This window comes from Bombina bombina, chromosome 6, assembly GCF_027579735.1.
Source record: "Bombina bombina isolate aBomBom1 chromosome 6, aBomBom1.pri, whole genome shotgun sequence".
Lineage (NCBI taxonomy): Eukaryota > Metazoa > Chordata > Amphibia > Anura > Bombinatoridae > Bombina > Bombina bombina.
This window is the reverse complement of record NC_069504.1, coordinates 682257213-682274751: the sequence shown is the minus strand read 5'-3', so window position 1 is coordinate 682274751 and position 17539 is coordinate 682257213. Positions and strand designations below refer to the sequence as shown.

Genomic DNA, 17539 nt, shown 5'->3' with positions numbered 1-17539 from the left:
ATAAAACTCATAACTAAAGTGCTAAAAAGTACACTAGTACACATCACAAACACTAAAATTAAATTATTAACCCCTAATCTGCCGCTCCGGACATCGCTGCCACTATAATAAATATATTAACCCCTCATCCACCGCACTCCCGCATCGTAAACACTAGTTAAATATTATTAACCCCTAATCTGCTGTCCCTAACATCGCCGCAACCTACATTACTGTTATTAACCCCTAATCTGCTGCCCCCAAAATCGCCGCCACTATACTAAAGTTATTAACCACTAAACCTAACCCTAACCCTAACACCCACTGACTTTAACATAATTAAAATAGATCTAAATAAAATAAAAATTACTATCATTAACTAAATAATTCCAATTTAAAACTAAATACTTACCTATAAAATAAACCCTAAGCTAGCTACAATATAACTAATAGTTTTTTATTTCACAGCTAAGTTTGTATTTATTTTAACTAGGTAGACTAGTTAGTAAATAGTTATTAACTATTTACTAACTACCTAGCTAAAATAAATACAAATTTACCTGTAAAATTAAACCTAACCTGTCTTACACTAACACCTAACCTTACACTACAATTAAATAAATTACATTAATTAAATACAATTAACTAAATTACAAAAAACCTCACTAAATTACACAATATAAAAAATAAATTATCAAATATTTAAACTAATTACACCTAATCTAATAGCGCTATCAAAATAAAAAAGCCCCCCCCAAAATAAAAAAAACCTAGCCTACAATAAACTACCATTGGCCCTTAAAAGGGCCTTTTGCAGGGCATTGCCCCAAAGAAATCAGCTCTTTTACCTGTAAAAAATAATACAAACAACCCCTCAACAGTAAAACCCACCACCCACACAATTAAACTCCCAAATAAAATCCTATCTAAAAAAACTAAGCTCCCCATTGCCCTGAAAAGGGCATTTGTATGGGCATTGCCCTTAAAATGGCATTTAGCTCTTTTTCTGCCCAAACCCTAACCTAAAAATAAAACCCACCTAATAAACCCTTAAAAAAACCTAACACTAACCCCCGAAGATCCACTTACAGTTTTTGAAGACCGGACATCCATCCTCAATGAAGCGGCAGAAGTCCTCAGCAAAGCCGGCAGAAGTCTTCATCCAAGCGGGCCGAAGTCTTCATTCAGACGGAATATTCTATCTTCATCCATCCGGTGCGGAGCAGCTCCATCTTCAAGACATCTGGCGCGGATCATCCTCTTCTGATGACGGCTAACGAAGAATGAAGGTTCCTTTAAGGAACGTCATCCAAGATGGCGTCCCTTGAATTCTGATTGGCTGATAGAATTCTATCAGCCAATCGGAATTAAAGGTGAAAAAATCCTGTTGGCTGATGCGAGCTCAATCCTTTTGACTGATTGGATCAGCCAATAGGATTGAAGCTCAATCCTATTGGCTGATTGCATCAGCCAATAAGATTTTTTCACCTTTAATTCCAATCGGAATTCAAGAGACGCCATCTTGGATGACATCCCTTAAAGGAATCTAAATTCTTTGTTAGCCGTCGTCAGAAGAGGATGCTCCGCGCCGGATGTCTTGAAGTTAGAGCCGCTCCGCGTCGGATGGATGAAGATAGAAGATGCCGTCTGGATGAAGACTTCTGCCGGCTTGGATAAAGACTTCGGCCCGTTTGGATGAAGACTTCTGCCGGCTTCGCTGAGGACTTCTGCCGCTTCGTTGAGGATGGATGTCCGGTCTTCAAAAACTGTAAGTGGATCTTCGGGGGTTAGTGTTAGGTTTTTTTAAGGGTTTATTGGGTGGGTTTTATTTTTAGGTTAGGGTTTGGGCAAAAAAAGAGCTAAATGCCCTTTTAAGGGCAATGCCCATACAAATGCCCTTTTCAGGGCAATGGGGAGCTTAGGTTTTTTAGATAGGATTTTATTTGGTGGTTTGGTTGTGTGGGCGGTGGGTTTTACTGTTGAGGGGTTGTTTGTATTTTTTTTTACAGGTTAAAGAGCTGATTTCTTTGGCGCAATGCCCTGCAAAAGGCCCTTTTAAGGGCCATTGGTAGTTTATTGTAGGCTAGGGTTTTTTTTATTTTGGGGGGCTTTTTTATTTTGATAGGGCTATTAGATTAGGTGTAATTAGTTTAAATATTTGATAATTTCTTTTTTCTTTTGTGTAATTTAGTGTTTGTTTGTTTTTGTAATTTAGTTAATTGTATTTAATTAATGTAATTTATTTAATTGTAGTGTAAGGTTAGGTGTTAGTGTAAGACAGGTTAGGTTTTATTTTACAGGTAAATTTGTATTTATTTTAGCTAGGTAGTTAGTAAATAGTTCATAACTATTTACTAACTAGTCTACCTAGTTAAAATAAATACAAACTTGCCTGTGAAATAAAAATAAAGCCTAAAATAGCTACAATGTAACTATTAGTTATATTGTAGCTAGCTTAGGGTTTATTTTATAGGTAAGTATTTAGTTTTAAATAGGAATTATTTAGTTAATGATAGTAATTTTTATTTGGATTTATTTTAATTATATTAAAGTTAGTGGGTGTTAGGGTTAGACTTAGGGTTAGGTTTAGGGGTTTATAACTTTAGTATAGTGGCGGCGACGTTGGGGGCGGCAGATTAGGGGTCAATAAATTTAGGTAGGTGGCGGCGATGTTAGGGGCGGCAGATTAGGGGTTAATAAGTGTAGGTAGGTGGCGGCCACATTGGGGCGGCAGATTAGGGGTTAATAAGTGTAGGTAGGTGGTGGCGACGTTGGGGGCGGCAGATTAGGGGTTAATAAGTGTAATGCAGGTGGTGGCGATGTCGGGGACGGCAGCTAAGGGGTTAATAAGTGTAATGTAGGTGGCGGCGATGTCAGGGGTGGCAGATTAGGGGTGTTTAGACTCGGGGTTTATGTTAGGGTGTTAGGTGTAAACATAACTTTTATTTCCACATAGGAATCAATGGGGCTTTACGCTCCTTTATTGCAGGTGTTAGGCTTTTTTTTTAGCCGGCTCTCCCCATTGATGTCTATGGGGAAATCGTGCACGAGCACATAAAATCAGCTCAAAGCAGCGCTGGTATTTGAGTGCGGTATGAAGCTTAATTTTGCTCAACGCTGCAATATTGCCTGCTAACGCCGGGTTTATGAAAACCTGTAATAGCAGCGCTGTAGGGAGGTGAGCGGTGGAAATAACTTGCAAGTTAGTACCGAACAGCTCTTGCCGCAAAACTTGTAATCTAGCCGTATGTTAGATCATTATTAAATATAAACAGACATGCTTTTTATGTTGTAAAAATTTACATAAGTATTTTATATTATTTAATTATATTCACATTCTCTTAATCCCCTGCCTGCCCCTTCAATACCGTGTTTTATCTTACGATGATGTTTAGGTCACTCATCCAATCCTAAGCGTTGCCGCACGGCAGATTGGAATGAATGTGTGTGCACTCCTGATGGCAAGGTTGCACTAAAAGAGAATGAGATTTGATTCATTACTTACAACTCCTCCTTCCTTAGCCTCAGGAGGGTGCGCTCATTGAATTCAATCTACGTGCAGCAATGCTTAGGATTGGACAAATGGCCTAAATATCATTGTTAGAAAAAAAAAACCTGCTCTTGGCAGGGGCATGCAGGGGACTCGAGTATATAAGTTTAATTAAACGAGCATGCAGAGTTATCTGCCTGATATTGTTGTTTCAACAAATTCAGTAGATGCTTTTAAAAACAAGATCTAGATGCTTTATTGGCAAAACATCATATACAGGGATATAACAGTTAGCATTGACAGTATAGTAGCTTGTTGATACAAGGAGAAATCTGATTGCCTCTTAGAAGGATTTTTTTTTCCATTTGACACACCATTGGAAATCGCTTCAATTTTTTTTAATTTTTTTTAACAGTTATGACAGGAATGTGTGAAAGCTTGAACTTGATGGACTTTTTCAACCTATATTAACACACACACACACACACATATATATATATATATATATATATATATATACATTTATATATATATATATATATATATATATATATATATATATATATATATATATATTAACTAAAATGTTGTTGCTTTATTGATCCCACAGTAAATGTAGATTGTGACACCTTTTAATGGACCAACACACCGATATTACTGTCACTATATTCTAAACCTCATTATTTAATTTTAAGATATTATCAAAACTCTTAAAACCTATAAATATGAATATGCAGATGTTTGTGTACATGAATATTTCCCCTCTCAGTGCAACATTGTGTGTAAATATTCCATAAGACAAATATATATATTTTATATCTTAACAGGGAACAAAGAGTTACTGGAATTATAGTATTTGTTCTTACTGGGATCTCGGTGTTCCTGGCTCCTGTTCTTAAGGTACAATCATCATAATTAAGAAATATTTTTATCTCTGCTTTCAACTTCAAACTCTACATCTATTTTGCTGTTACCAATGAAATTCAAAGGGGCATTAAACTAGTATAAAAAATATCAAGCATATGCAAATTAAATAGACATAAAAGCTTCTATTAAAGTCATGGAGGTGAAAGAGCTTTAAAGGGACATTAAACCCCAAAAAATATTTCATGATTTAGACAGAGAATACAATTTTAAACAACATTCCAATTTACTTCTATTATCTAATTTGCTTCATTCTTTAGATATCAATTGTTAAAGAAATAGCAATGCACACGAGTGAGCCAATCACATGAGACATCTATGTGCAGCCACCAATTAGAAGCTACTGAGCCTATCTAGATATGCTTGGGCCTGAAAATGGATTAAACACATAGTTAAAGTCAGCTCCAGACTAGCAATACACTACTGGGAGCTAGCTGAACAAATCTGGTGAGCCAATTACAAGAGAAAAATGTGTAAAGCCACCAATCATCAGCTAGCTCACAGTAGTGTAGGATATATACAAACATTTTCTACAAAAGGTACAAAGAACGTTTGAAAATAAAAGTGAATTAAGTTTCTTAAAATCACATGCTAGATCTGAATTATGACTGTTTAATTGTATCTTTCTTATGCCTTTAATATCAGGTTTTCAAAAATGTTTCAAAAAAGAGGAAGTGGTTTTTGGAATAAATAGAAAAAATGGGGTTTATTTAGCAGCGCTAAAAAAAGCTAGGAAATGATGATACCAATCTAATTTATGTTTTATACAATCTAGTTTATTTAAAAATTCTTATAACACATAAAAACAACAGCAAATGCTATTCCTAATTAATAAAGGGACGTCTCCCTTATACAACACTTATAAAAACAGACTAGAACCATATATTGATAAACCCTAGAATTCCAGGTATAAAGGAATTAATTCTATAGATAACATATGGCAAGCAACAAATTTCTAAGATAAATGGTGAATTGAATATTTAAAAGGCACAAATGTATCAATCCTAACAGCTTTACAGTTCTTCAGTAACAAATACCGTTATAAAGTTACACAGTTACTTTCCTTGGACATATAATTGGCTCAGGTGTGCTGGATAGTTAAAAAGGCAAAAAACAGCCGTTATTCTGATTTAGGTTCCAAAGCAATCGTGGTTAATGGAAATGGTTAATTTAACAGATGAATACCTTGATGTCTTTAAAGTTGTGTTTGCGTGTTTTAAAAAACGTAGTGCAAATTAGTGTAGAGGTACCTTAATCTGTCCTGGTTGCAACCGCTGATATTCTTCACTGTGAGGGATTCACAGACTGTTTGTTCCTGGTGCTTCTGATAAGTCACCTGACCTTCTCTTTGATTCAGAGGTCAGGGGTGATGATCCGTTCTGGTGATGTAGTTATCCTTTTTTTTGTTTTCCTTTCTTCTTATAGCCCAAATATTGTTTTCATCTGGGTTCCCTCAGACTTCTTAAGGTTTGAAGAAATCTTTGGTCAGTGTTTAGCAGTAACACCGTATTCCCTGAAGTTACCAAAGGTAGATTTTAACTTGCAGGGTCAGGAGAAAAGTTTAAAGTTGCAGGGTCACACAGCTTTGTGACAGTGGTAAATGAAGTTTAGTAGAGTGTAGCAGGTCCCATTCAACGCGTTTCACCCTTCTGGGCTTAATATTAATTCCTTTATACCTGGAATTATAGGGTTTATCAATATATGGTTCTAGTCTGTTTTTATAAGTGTTGTATAAGGGAGACGTCCCTTTATTAATTAGGAATAGCATTTGCTGTTGTTTTTATGTGTTATAAGAATTTTTAAATAAACTAGATTGTATAAAACATAAATTAGATTGGTATCATCATTTCCTAGCTTTTTTTAGTGCTGCTAAATAAACCCCATTTTTCTTCTTATCCACCATTTAGTTCTCTTTGAGGGAAGAACTTTTTTAGCAGCAGGAATCCACCTTTAGGCGCTCCTATCACACTACACATAAATACCTAAAAGTCTTTGGGATAAATCACATGCACTATAATACAACTGATTGCAGCTTCTGAGCAGGGCACAGCTAGTCATTGGCAGCTTCATTCATAGATTGCTTCTAATTAGCTCACTGACAGTGTCTTGCTTAGAAGCTACAATATGTTGTGGCTTCAAGAATTATGTGTTTAATCCTTTTACATGGGTTAAACACACAGGGCTAGATTACAAGTGGAGCGCTAAATATCACTTGCTTGCAAGTGATATTAGAGCTCCACTTTGTAATACCAGTGCACGATAATGTGCGCTGGTATTACAAGTAAATCGCAATGCAAATGTGAGGTTGTGTTCGCATTGCTATGAAACATTGCGCATCAGAGACGGCATCAGAATCTCACGCAACAAAGGGGTAAGAAGCTCCCCTTTTCTAACACATAAATATATATGTACTGTATATAGTCATATACGTATTTATTTACATTACAGTCTATGGGAACACACAGTTCCCATAGACCGCAATGTAAAGACCCTTTTCAGTGCCGTTTTTTTTTTTCTAACACCCCACTCCTACCAACTTTAGACCACAAAAACTGCTTAGTGCAGTTATTTTTTTATTTAAAAATGGTACACACTGGGACACTTTTAGAAAATTAACCACTTGTAATGGCTGGTTAATTATTGCACGCTTGCAAACGGGCAAATTTGTTTGCGGGCGCACAATAATTTAGAGCTTCACTTGTGATCTAGCCCTCAGTTTGCAAAGACATTTGTATTAACATAAAATTGTGTAGCAAATTAGAGCATTTTATTTCCCATTGGAATGTTCCTTTAAAGGTTAATTAACCTTTTTGACAGAAAAGCAATGAAGACATTTTCAAAAGAAGTAAAGAACAATTTTAATAAGACTTTTTATTTCACTTTGCATTAAAGTTTGTGAAACTGATATTAAAACTAGAAGGAAAATAATTTGTACAGAAGTTGCATGTCTTGATAAAGGCTTATATGTTGTAGTACAATAGAATGGTTACTACTCACAATGCTATTGGTTTTCCGCCTGTGCCTGCAGCTGTTTCCAAAGTCATTGTCTTATTTTATCCCCTTACAAGTATTAGTGAAGCTCTGCATCTTCACACTGGGCACCGCCATTTTGGAGCTTATATTTGATTTTGGAGCTTATATTTGTTATGTAACTTTTATACTGTGCAAAAAACTGCAAAACTGTTACACTCCCATTCTCTATTATATAAGCTAAACTGAAGATCAAGGTGCAGTTGTCAAAAAGCCAGTAACATCACAAATCTGTGAAAGAACACTGCTTTTATCACATGATGTAACAATACGTGAGCTACAAGATGGCAGCTCCCAGTATAAAATGCAGAGCTTTATCCACTGGATTCTGTAATAAGTTAAAATAAGAGAACAGCTTTAAAAAGAACAGCAGTTACAGGAGGGGAAAAATAACATTGTGAGTAGTAACCACGATACTGTAGTTGCACCCAACTGTTTAATGTCCCTTTAAGCTGAAATGTCGACAACTTGTTGGTAATGGATTGATTCCCTAATGAACATTTCAGAATTTTTTACATGAAAAAGACCTGTAAGCCTATTTTTTAACTATTTTTTTTGTTTTGTTTTTTAAGAAAAAATGCCTTTCATGTTCATTAAAACAATACAATGACGTCCTTTGTAACATCCAAGGGGATGTAATATTTTCTCACATGGTTAGATGATGTTTCCCATATATTTTCCCCATGTCACGATAATGGTTCATACTGAGGTTTTAACATTATACTGAAATAACTGCCATTGTACTGCTATTTAGTGTGATTTAAATAAATGAATAAACTCTTCTTGAATACTATGTTTAAGCATACAGTATATATTTATAAAATGTTAGACTGTTACAAGAATAACCAAGTATAATATTTTCATCTAGTATATTCCCATGCCGGTCCTTTATGGAGTATTCCTGTACATGGGGGTGGCATCACTTAACGGAATTCAGGTAAGACAACTAAGCTCTGCATATTGTTTTCTTGTTCATGACATGAGGCTTGTGTGTAGGAATACAATATTCTAAGACATTAATAGCAAAATGTAATGTTACAGGAGCTTGTGTATAGTCATTTTCACATCACTGCATTATATTTACTGGGCATGTCTTTGCTTTTATATTGTTTTTCTCCTAATGTAAACTTGTTACTATAGATTGGTTATTTTATTATATATTTCTAACAAAGTAGCAGGGTTTATTTTTGCTGTCCTGTCCCCAACAAGTTTAGCTTATATTTACTTCATATATTTCTCACAACTGAAGCTCATGTACAAATAGAGGGGTTATGAATCCCCACTATAAAACCAGTGGTCATTTATTAATAATAGAGTTAATAAATAAAATTTTTGTAGACTATAGGAGTGGGAATGTATTGTACTGCATAACTACCACTCCCAAATTGCTGCTCCACAATATTCTTCTGCCCTAGGCACATATCTAGCTGTCCTGGGCCAAAATATGTCTCTGGTTTTAACACATAGTTTAATATTTATAATACTATAACAACCCAAACAGCTCCACATAAGGGCAAAAATATCCACAATAAAATATCCATGCAGGCGCCTTTATTGTGATGTTTTGGAGTTAAACACCTGAGGAAGGGGTGTTTAACTCAGAAACGTCACAATAAAGGTGTAATTATATTAAAATCGAGAGAGAGAGAGAGAGAGAGAGAGAGAGAGAGAGAGAGAGAGAGAGAGAGAAAGAGAAAAAAAATTGTGTGTGTATATATTTATATTTCACAACATCACTGGTTTGAAGAGCAGTGTAATGCATCAGAGATATTGATGACTTATTTGATGTATTCAGGAAATGAAGTCCCTGTTGTATACTAGCCTTTGTTATGTTAATCACTATGTAGCAGCGTGGATGTTACAGGAAGAGATCTGCATGGGGAAATCTTGAAGGTTAGGGTTGGAGATTGTAATTAGGGTTAAGAATAGGGGTAGAGTAAATGTTAGGGTTAAGATAATGGTTAGGGTTAGGGATTGGGGTTGGGAATTATCTTAGGTTTGGGGTTAATGTTAGGTAATAAAGTTATGGATTGGGATTAAGGTTAGGGGTTGGGGTTAATTTTAGGTTAAGAGAAAGGGCAATTGTTAGTAGATAGGATTAGGAATTAGGGTTATGATTAAGATAAGGGTTGGGGTTAATGTTAGGGGGTAGGTTTAGGAAATTGATTCACATTGTCATTGTAGTTAGGGTTAGGAATCGAAGTTAGAGTTGACCTCTTGGATGGCAAAGTGGGCAGTAAAACATTGAAAAGCTTTGTAATGTTTTTCAGTCCTTTCTGACATTGTAGACATTAAATGGAGTTTGAATTGTATTGACAATGTGACATTGTCACTGAGATTCAAAGTTCTAAAGGAGTATATTTACAATATATGCGTCTAGAAATAGAATAGTCACAGATCTAGTGCTATCTCTTATTGTGCACATAACCCATGTGAACTGTGAAGTCATTTCTTCATGCTTTCTGGTTGGCACAATGTGTGTACAGTAAGAGTTATTCCAACACCTTAGACGGCTGATAGAACCTTTTTTCCAATTGATACATATATGTTAAAAAAAAATATTTGAATTTAAAATGCAATACTCTGCATTGCAAATATGACTTTTATCGTTCTTTGATTATTCTTCATACAGGCAAGTATGGAGTTGTGTGTGGTGAAACATCTATATAGAGGTTAATACTTCTATATAGAGGTTATACTTCTATATTATTTGAAAGTGGTGTGGATTTATGTTGTAACATGAATATATAATGTAAGTGGTGTAATGTTTATATATCAGAACTGAAATGTTCTAACATAAAACAAAGTGAACACTAGATGGTGCAAGAGGCTGCTATTAGATATATGTATTAATAGTCAATCTTCTTTAAACAAAGAATACAAGATATCAGAAACAGGTCAATAAATCCTTTAGTTTCCATACATAAAAAAAAAAATGGTAACATAGTCCATACCAATGAGCAAATGCGCAGCCGATAATCTGCTAAACTTTTCCAAAAATAATGTGGGAATGTAATTTCACAGTAGTTATAAATAAACATCAAATGTATTTGTTAACTCATTTGAACTGAGTAAATAAGAATATATTATTTGAGTATGCATTAATTTTAATTCAAAATGATTTTACAGAAAATTTGAACACATAAATCTAATCTATAGCTATAAAATATTATGGCGCTGTAGCATAATGTCATGGTCTCAATATCACCAACAGACAATGATTTGATATCAGTGCTCCACAGTATCACATGTAGGATGGTCAAAAGGAGTAAACATTGTTATGTGGGGGGAGGGGGGGCAGGGAGTTTGTGATAATTTCTTACTGGCAAATTAGCACAATATATTGTTAAAACCTATCCTTCATTTACAGAGGGCAATACATTAGAGCAATACATTACAAAACATATAAATACATATAATTTATACAAAGACCAGGTGAGTCTCGAGACACTAGTATAATAATTCAAAAAAGTTTTATTATGGAGTGTAAATAAAAATTACATCCAAGCATAAGAAAAGCTAGACAAACGTCTTACACATTTCAGCTACAGATCAGCCTTACTCATAGACATATAAATACATTTATTTTAGATTCAAAAATAATAATTTGATTACCGTTTGGATATGTAATTGAAGAGGTCTAGTGTTCAAACAGATCTCTCATTCTGAATCTAGCATTTAGCAAAATGAACACTAGGTGGTGCAAGTAACTTATATGTCCATCTTTTAAGAATACCCAATACATTTGGTGCTAAACTGAATAATAAAAAAATATTATTATTATTTTCTTTGGATTGTTTTCAGTTTAAACTGTTTATTTTTATAAATTAAAGCTTCAACCCCCAAAAAATAATTTAACCCAAACAGCACCTTTTCTTCCTATTTTCTTATTCCTTCCATCCTACATAGAGAAAAAATATATATTAATTGAATCTGAAGAGTTAGTGAGCTCAATTTTTGCACCAAGCATGGCCATGGAAAGCATAATTAGTTAATGTTATTTAAGAAAATAATTATAAAATAATAATTGTTAGAAAAATGTTATTGTTTATATTTTTCCTAAGAATGGGGGAAATGCAAGCACTAGACCTGTTTCTGGATGGCAGAGGCTGCATAATGGAGATTCTTTAACCCGACTATTTGTGTGTTTAGTAGGGCTAAAAGGACACTAAACCCAATTTCTTTCTCTCATGACTCAGATAGAGAATACAATTTTAAACAACATTCCAATTTATTTCTATTCTTTAGATAGCCTTTGTTGAAGAAATAGCAATGCACATGTGTGAGCCAATCAACCAAGGCATCTATGTACAGCCACCAATCAGCAGCTACTAAGCCTACCTAGATATGCTTTTTCAGCAAAGGATATCAAGAGAATGAAGCAAATTAGATAATAGAAGTAAATTGGAAAGTTGTTTAAAATTGCATGCTCTGTCTGAATCATGAAAGAAAAAAATTGGGTTTCATGTCCCTTTAATGTGTTAGGGTTCCTTATGATTTGGGATATTGCAAAAGAGAGGGAGGAAATGTAAGGCCTGATGATCAAAAACTTGCAGGCATGGAGAGAGATCACACAAACTTTAGGGACTTTTTTGAGTATATTGAAATTGTATTCTCAGGCCAAACTTTGCTCCAAATACATCATGTTGTCTAACATTTATTTACTGTGTAATGTCCTTTTAACTGTCTTTGAAGATTGGTGGTGAGACAGGGAGGAAACTTGCACAATTCGAAAATGTTGAGTGTGATCTTGATAAGACTTTCTATAGAGTGTGTCACATTATCTCCTGCTGGGATTGGCTGTGTAATTGTGACTGTTTAGCTTCTGATGGGACTTGGTCTTTCCAAAAAAGACCAGATGGTTTTTCCTTTAGTTCTGTACTATATATTTTTGGAATGTTAAAATAAAATGTCAGTTGTTTTTTATTATTTTGTTTGTATTGTTTAGTTATTTTCTATTATTATAATACCTTATTTTAATACTTAGCCAATAAAATGTTGTTTAGTCATTAAAGCAATGTCATTTTTATAAATGTTAAATTGATATTAATTGTATCACCATTAATATAATATTGTCATATCCCTGCTCAGTTCTGGGACAGGTGTAAGCTTTTCTTCATGCCAGCAAAGCACCAGCCTGACTACGCATATCTCCGGCATGTGCCTTTACGCAGAGTCCATCTCTTTACTCTTGTCCAAATTGTCTGCCTTGCTATCCTGTGGATCCTCAAGTCTACCGTTGCAGCTATTATTTTCCCAGTCATGGTGAGAAGAATGTTTTCAGTTAATATAAAAATACATTTACTAAGAAAAGCAAATTCACAGGATTCACGTGATTATTAAAATGTAGTAATATAATTTATTGATCTGTGGTTTAACCATTGTGATTGAATGACCTGTGTTTAAGAAGTACCTTCCAATATTTTTTTATTGTAACCCAAGATTGAATGGTGTGGTGGCGGTGCACGTGTCTCTGTAGTTGAATGTAGAGCTGATTGACCAAGGATTGGGTATGAGCAGTCCATGGCTTGACCTGTTCTGAGAAGAGCTAAGCAAAAGCCAGGGTCATGGATTTAAACACATAATAGCTTATATATTATATTGTTCATATGAATAATAATGGGGGGGGTAATTATTTGCAGAAGAGTGAATGATTGGACATTAATACTATTAGTCAATACATAAAAGACCTATGACAAAGGTTGCTTTATAAATAAAGCCCGAGACAAAGTAGTAGCTCTTCAGTTACTAATAGAAAGTTCACCAAAACATACAGCACAGACAGATATAATCTCTCAGCTTTGTCCCACCTGTTACGTTTGTGCACATTTCTCTTCCCTTTTGGATTTAAAAAAATAATAATAGTCTTTTATAGACAGAGGCAATTCCATAAAGGGAAGTAAAAACATATTTCATACAAGGTTTAAGTGTTATTTTGGTCTATTACTTTTTTCTTTACTCCTATATTTATATATTGATTATATTTAACAAACCTTTTGATGCTTTTGCAATTTGTAGGAGAATTGCCAACATGGGACGTCCATCCTACTGCCCCTCCAGCCCCCTTCTTATGTGCTCGAATACTCGTGCTTAAAGGGAAAAAGCACTGTACTACTGTTTTCCCCATAATGTGTTTCCAGTAACGTGTCATACCATAACTTGTCATACCAGCAGCATAGTATAAATTGTATGAGAAATTGTTTCTTTGGGTTTATTTTTATATGCAATAGCTGATTTTGTTCTTTTACACCACAACCCATTACTTTGGGCTGAGCTTGAAAGGAAATCAGATCAATTTATTTTATCACTTTAGATACAAACTAATTTATTTCTTATCTTATGTCTGTCTGTACACCAAAGCCCAATACTTAGAGTGAACAATTTATTTTCTCATTTTCTATATACTAAAAATGATTCCTTATCTTACCTCTCTGTATACCAAAGCCCAAAACTTAGAGGGAACAATTAAAAATTAGCATTGTATTACTTATCTCTTCTACCCTCAATGTGAGTGTAATTTATTCTACTGGCTATGACTACATAGTTTTTTCTATTTCCAATACTTGAGTATAGACATTTTCAGTATAGATGGGGGATACTAAGGCAACAACAGTTATTGCAAATGTCAAAATAAAGGTAAAGTAGTTATTTGTTAGCAATTAATTACACTCCAACAGGTAAATTGGAGAATTGGAAACACTTTTAATGAGAGAAAAATTTACAGTACACTATACCAGACCATAAAAACTCCCTCCATGGATTGATCAGGGTCTACCTCTAGGCTGTAGAAGTTCCACCCCTAGACTGTCTCAGTCCCACCAGATTAATCTTTGGTTTCTACTTAAAATATATGGTATATTTAATAGATTGTTAAAGTAACAAACCATACAAAATAGGAATCCTCAAGAAATAAGCTTTTCTTTTTAACAAGCTAATGTAAGAATTTAAAATGTTAATTTAAACTTCCCGATAACTCACAAGTACCTGTGTCATGTGAGCAGAGCATTTGAAAAATGTTAGGTCTCATAGTATATACACAATTTTACAACTATTGCAGGTATGTTTTAATGAGTGCAGAACTTCCCAGAAGTCACAGGTGTTGACACCATTTATCCATTCCAGTCTTTGTGACCACAGCAGTGGTATATTACTATTTAGATGTTGTGCTTCCCTAGAAACTGGGAAAGCTGTTGTGCACCCGGGACCATTGATTAGTAAAATGAATAAATAAAATATTAGTACAGAACAAGGGTGGGAAGGTATCATGGCAAAGAGCAACCAGTTAAAATATTCTGACCCCTAAATCCTGCTGTCCTTGAAGGACAGTTTTTTAGTCTTAGTCAATATGCACTGTTTAAATCAAATAGGGGTATCCTGGCAATGTGTTGTTCAAGTGATAAAATGCTGCTTTAAGAGGCTTTGGAGATCTAATTAATAGTAAACAAAAGAGTTGTACTTAGATTTACAATTATGTTTTCCTAAGATACTCGGATTGATAATGGTGAGGAAAATGTTGGACTGGGTGTTTAGCCAGCACGATCTTGCATGGTTGGATGACATCTTGCCAGAGAAAGACAAGAAAAAGCAAGAGGAAAAGAGCAAGAAAAAAAAGGATAAAGAAGAAATCGACAGTGATGAGGTAAATAAGAGTGTTGTTTTTAGCGTGTCTAAAAGTAATTTCTTCAATAATAATTATTTTAAACAGTTTGACAGCTACCACCTGTGGCACCTCAGTTTATAAAAATGTCAACTCCTTTAATAGATGACATTCAAAATAGTGACAACTTTAAAAACTTGACTATTAGTGGCTAGAGTTAGGAACTAAGACAATTATGCAATTCAAACCTCTTTTTATGATTTCTGGTTGTTAAAGAAACAAATCTCTTTGTACATTTGCAGGACCGAGGTGGCCACCCAGGGGCACTGCATTCAGACTCGTCTGCCAATGGATCTGATATGGATCGTAGGTAGGTGCTATTTAATAGAAGTTCTCTAACAACTCAGAGGGGATATAGATTTTTATCAGAAGTTCCGATAAGCAAATACACTGTTTAGTCCATTAATAAGAATATTTTACCAGACTTTCTGGCAGCCAGCTAGATCTTCTCTACAACAGTGGGCATGTTCTCCACCACAAGTGCTTAACTTTTGGCAAACACTTGCTACCAACAGTAACAGGAGGAATTTAATTTAAACAATGGTAACCCCCTTTTTATATGAGGGGTAAACTTTGTGTATTGTATGCCTTTGGATCCATTGTTCCATACAGTAAGAACAACAAATGGGTGCCATTTTCTGCCACTTCCCTACTAATGTCAACAGTAGAAAACCTGAAATTGGAAAAAATGGACTCCTCTCTCCCCAAATGGATTTGTGTGTCCTTTGTGTGGCTCATCATGCGTTATAGCTCCTCTAAAAGAGCTCCTTCCCCTTAGCAAACACCTCCCTTATTATTTAGGTTTTCTGGGGCAAAATGTACGAACAGGTCTCTCCAACTTCCCCAGTTTCTGTAATTTTCAATGCAGCTAATTGACTATACAAAAGAGAGATCAGTATGCTATAGTAAATATGCTACCTAGAATAACCTAGAAGCTGATTCAGCTGGAGAAACTAGAAATGCCAGTGTGAATATGTATTGGGCAGCCATATTTTTTCATCTTTCTAGAGGATGATATTTCAAACGCAATAACAAATTTGAATAAAATACAAATATTAAAAGCCTGTAACATTTTAAAGTAAATCACTTTAGTAGTTCTTTTTTTAAAAAACTATCAAAAGTACATTTTTTTAAAGCAGTATTCTATTAGAATATCAAATAAGACTATAAACAAAACTACTGCAGGGATTGGGTTTAAATTTGGTAGCGTGATAATTCAAGATGGTCAAATGCACATATGCATATTTTAAAAATAATGTTGTTTTCATCTACTTGTTTTTTTCTGTATACAGTGGTACCATTTGGTTAAGCCTATCTTTTCTAATATTCTCTTTTCCAGCATTACACTGCATCTTAAGATATCCTGTCCTCCTTCTCCTGCTATTACCTACCCCAGAAACGCAATGACCACCGTCCCACAAGTGAAGATTGAGATGGAGTCAGAATATGAAGACTCCGATTTGGAAAAGAACCCTCGAGATCGAGGCAGTGAAACCACTTTATAACCCAGAGTCATAAAAGGAACAAGAATGTATTTGTGCTGTGATCTCTAGCATTCCCAATTCAGAAATATGGCTGCATATTTTAATATGTTATTAGGCATTAACAAATTCAATTGTAAGCAGTACAGGAATTGGCCTAAAGCAATGGTTCTCAATCCCAGTCATCAGGACCCGTAACAGTCCAGATATTCATTCATTTTTAACTAGAGCACAGGTGAAATAATCAGCTCACTCACCAGCTGATTATTTCACCTGAGCTCTTGTGAAGATATAATGAATATCTGGCCTGTTAAGGGTTTTGAGGACTGGAGATGGGTAAGACTGGCCCAAAGGGACGTTTGAGTCAAAATTAAACTCATGAATCCATATAGAGCTTTTTCCAATGTATTTCTTTCTCTCCTCTTTTTTTCTTTATTGAAACTTAGCTCCTTTCCATGACAGAATAACTAGGAGGGATCATATGAAGCTCAAGTCTTGAGCACTATATGGCAACAATAATTATACATATAGGGCATGCTTCAGGGGCTCTGTACGCCTTCATGAAAACAAGCGAAGCTTCAACAAAGCAAGTCAAGAGAAAGAGATACCTCTTATAACAACACCAAATTATACACTCTGTTGGACGTATAAAAGTTTACTTTTGACTTCCATGTCTCTTTAAATGCTCACACTGATAGCATTTGTCATTGGCTGATACCAAGGAAGTAAAGTATGAAACAGGGGCTTTTATTAGTGAGCAAAAACATTTGCCAACAGCAAGTAATGAAGAGTGTTGTGGGAAAAGGTGCAATAATACCACTAATGTATAAACTGCATCTCTAAATATAAATTAAATAATAATATATGTTAGGTTTTTAATGAATTACATGGCATTGCTTAAAGGGAAACCCCAATTTTGTATTTCATAATTCAGATAGAGAATGCAATTTTAAACAACTTTCTAATTTACTTCTATTA

General features: G+C 34.7%; 1 protein-coding gene across 1 annotated transcript in view; it reads left to right on the top strand.

The window, feature by feature from the left end:
• The window catches only part of SLC4A5 (solute carrier family 4 member 5), a 121845-nt gene extending 105260 nt beyond the window's left edge, over nt 1–16585 (top strand). The window contains exons 20-25 of the mRNA XM_053719377.1: nt 4297–4369; nt 8292–8360; nt 12515–12688; nt 14907–15062; nt 15323–15390; nt 16420–16585. Coding sequence (XP_053575352.1) covers nt 4297–4369; nt 8292–8360; nt 12515–12688; nt 14907–15062; nt 15323–15390; nt 16420–16585 — 706 coding nt within the window. The remainder of the gene's footprint in view (nt 1–4296; nt 4370–8291; nt 8361–12514; nt 12689–14906; nt 15063–15322; nt 15391–16419) is intronic.
• The last annotated feature ends 954 nt before the right edge of the window (nt 16586–17539 follow it).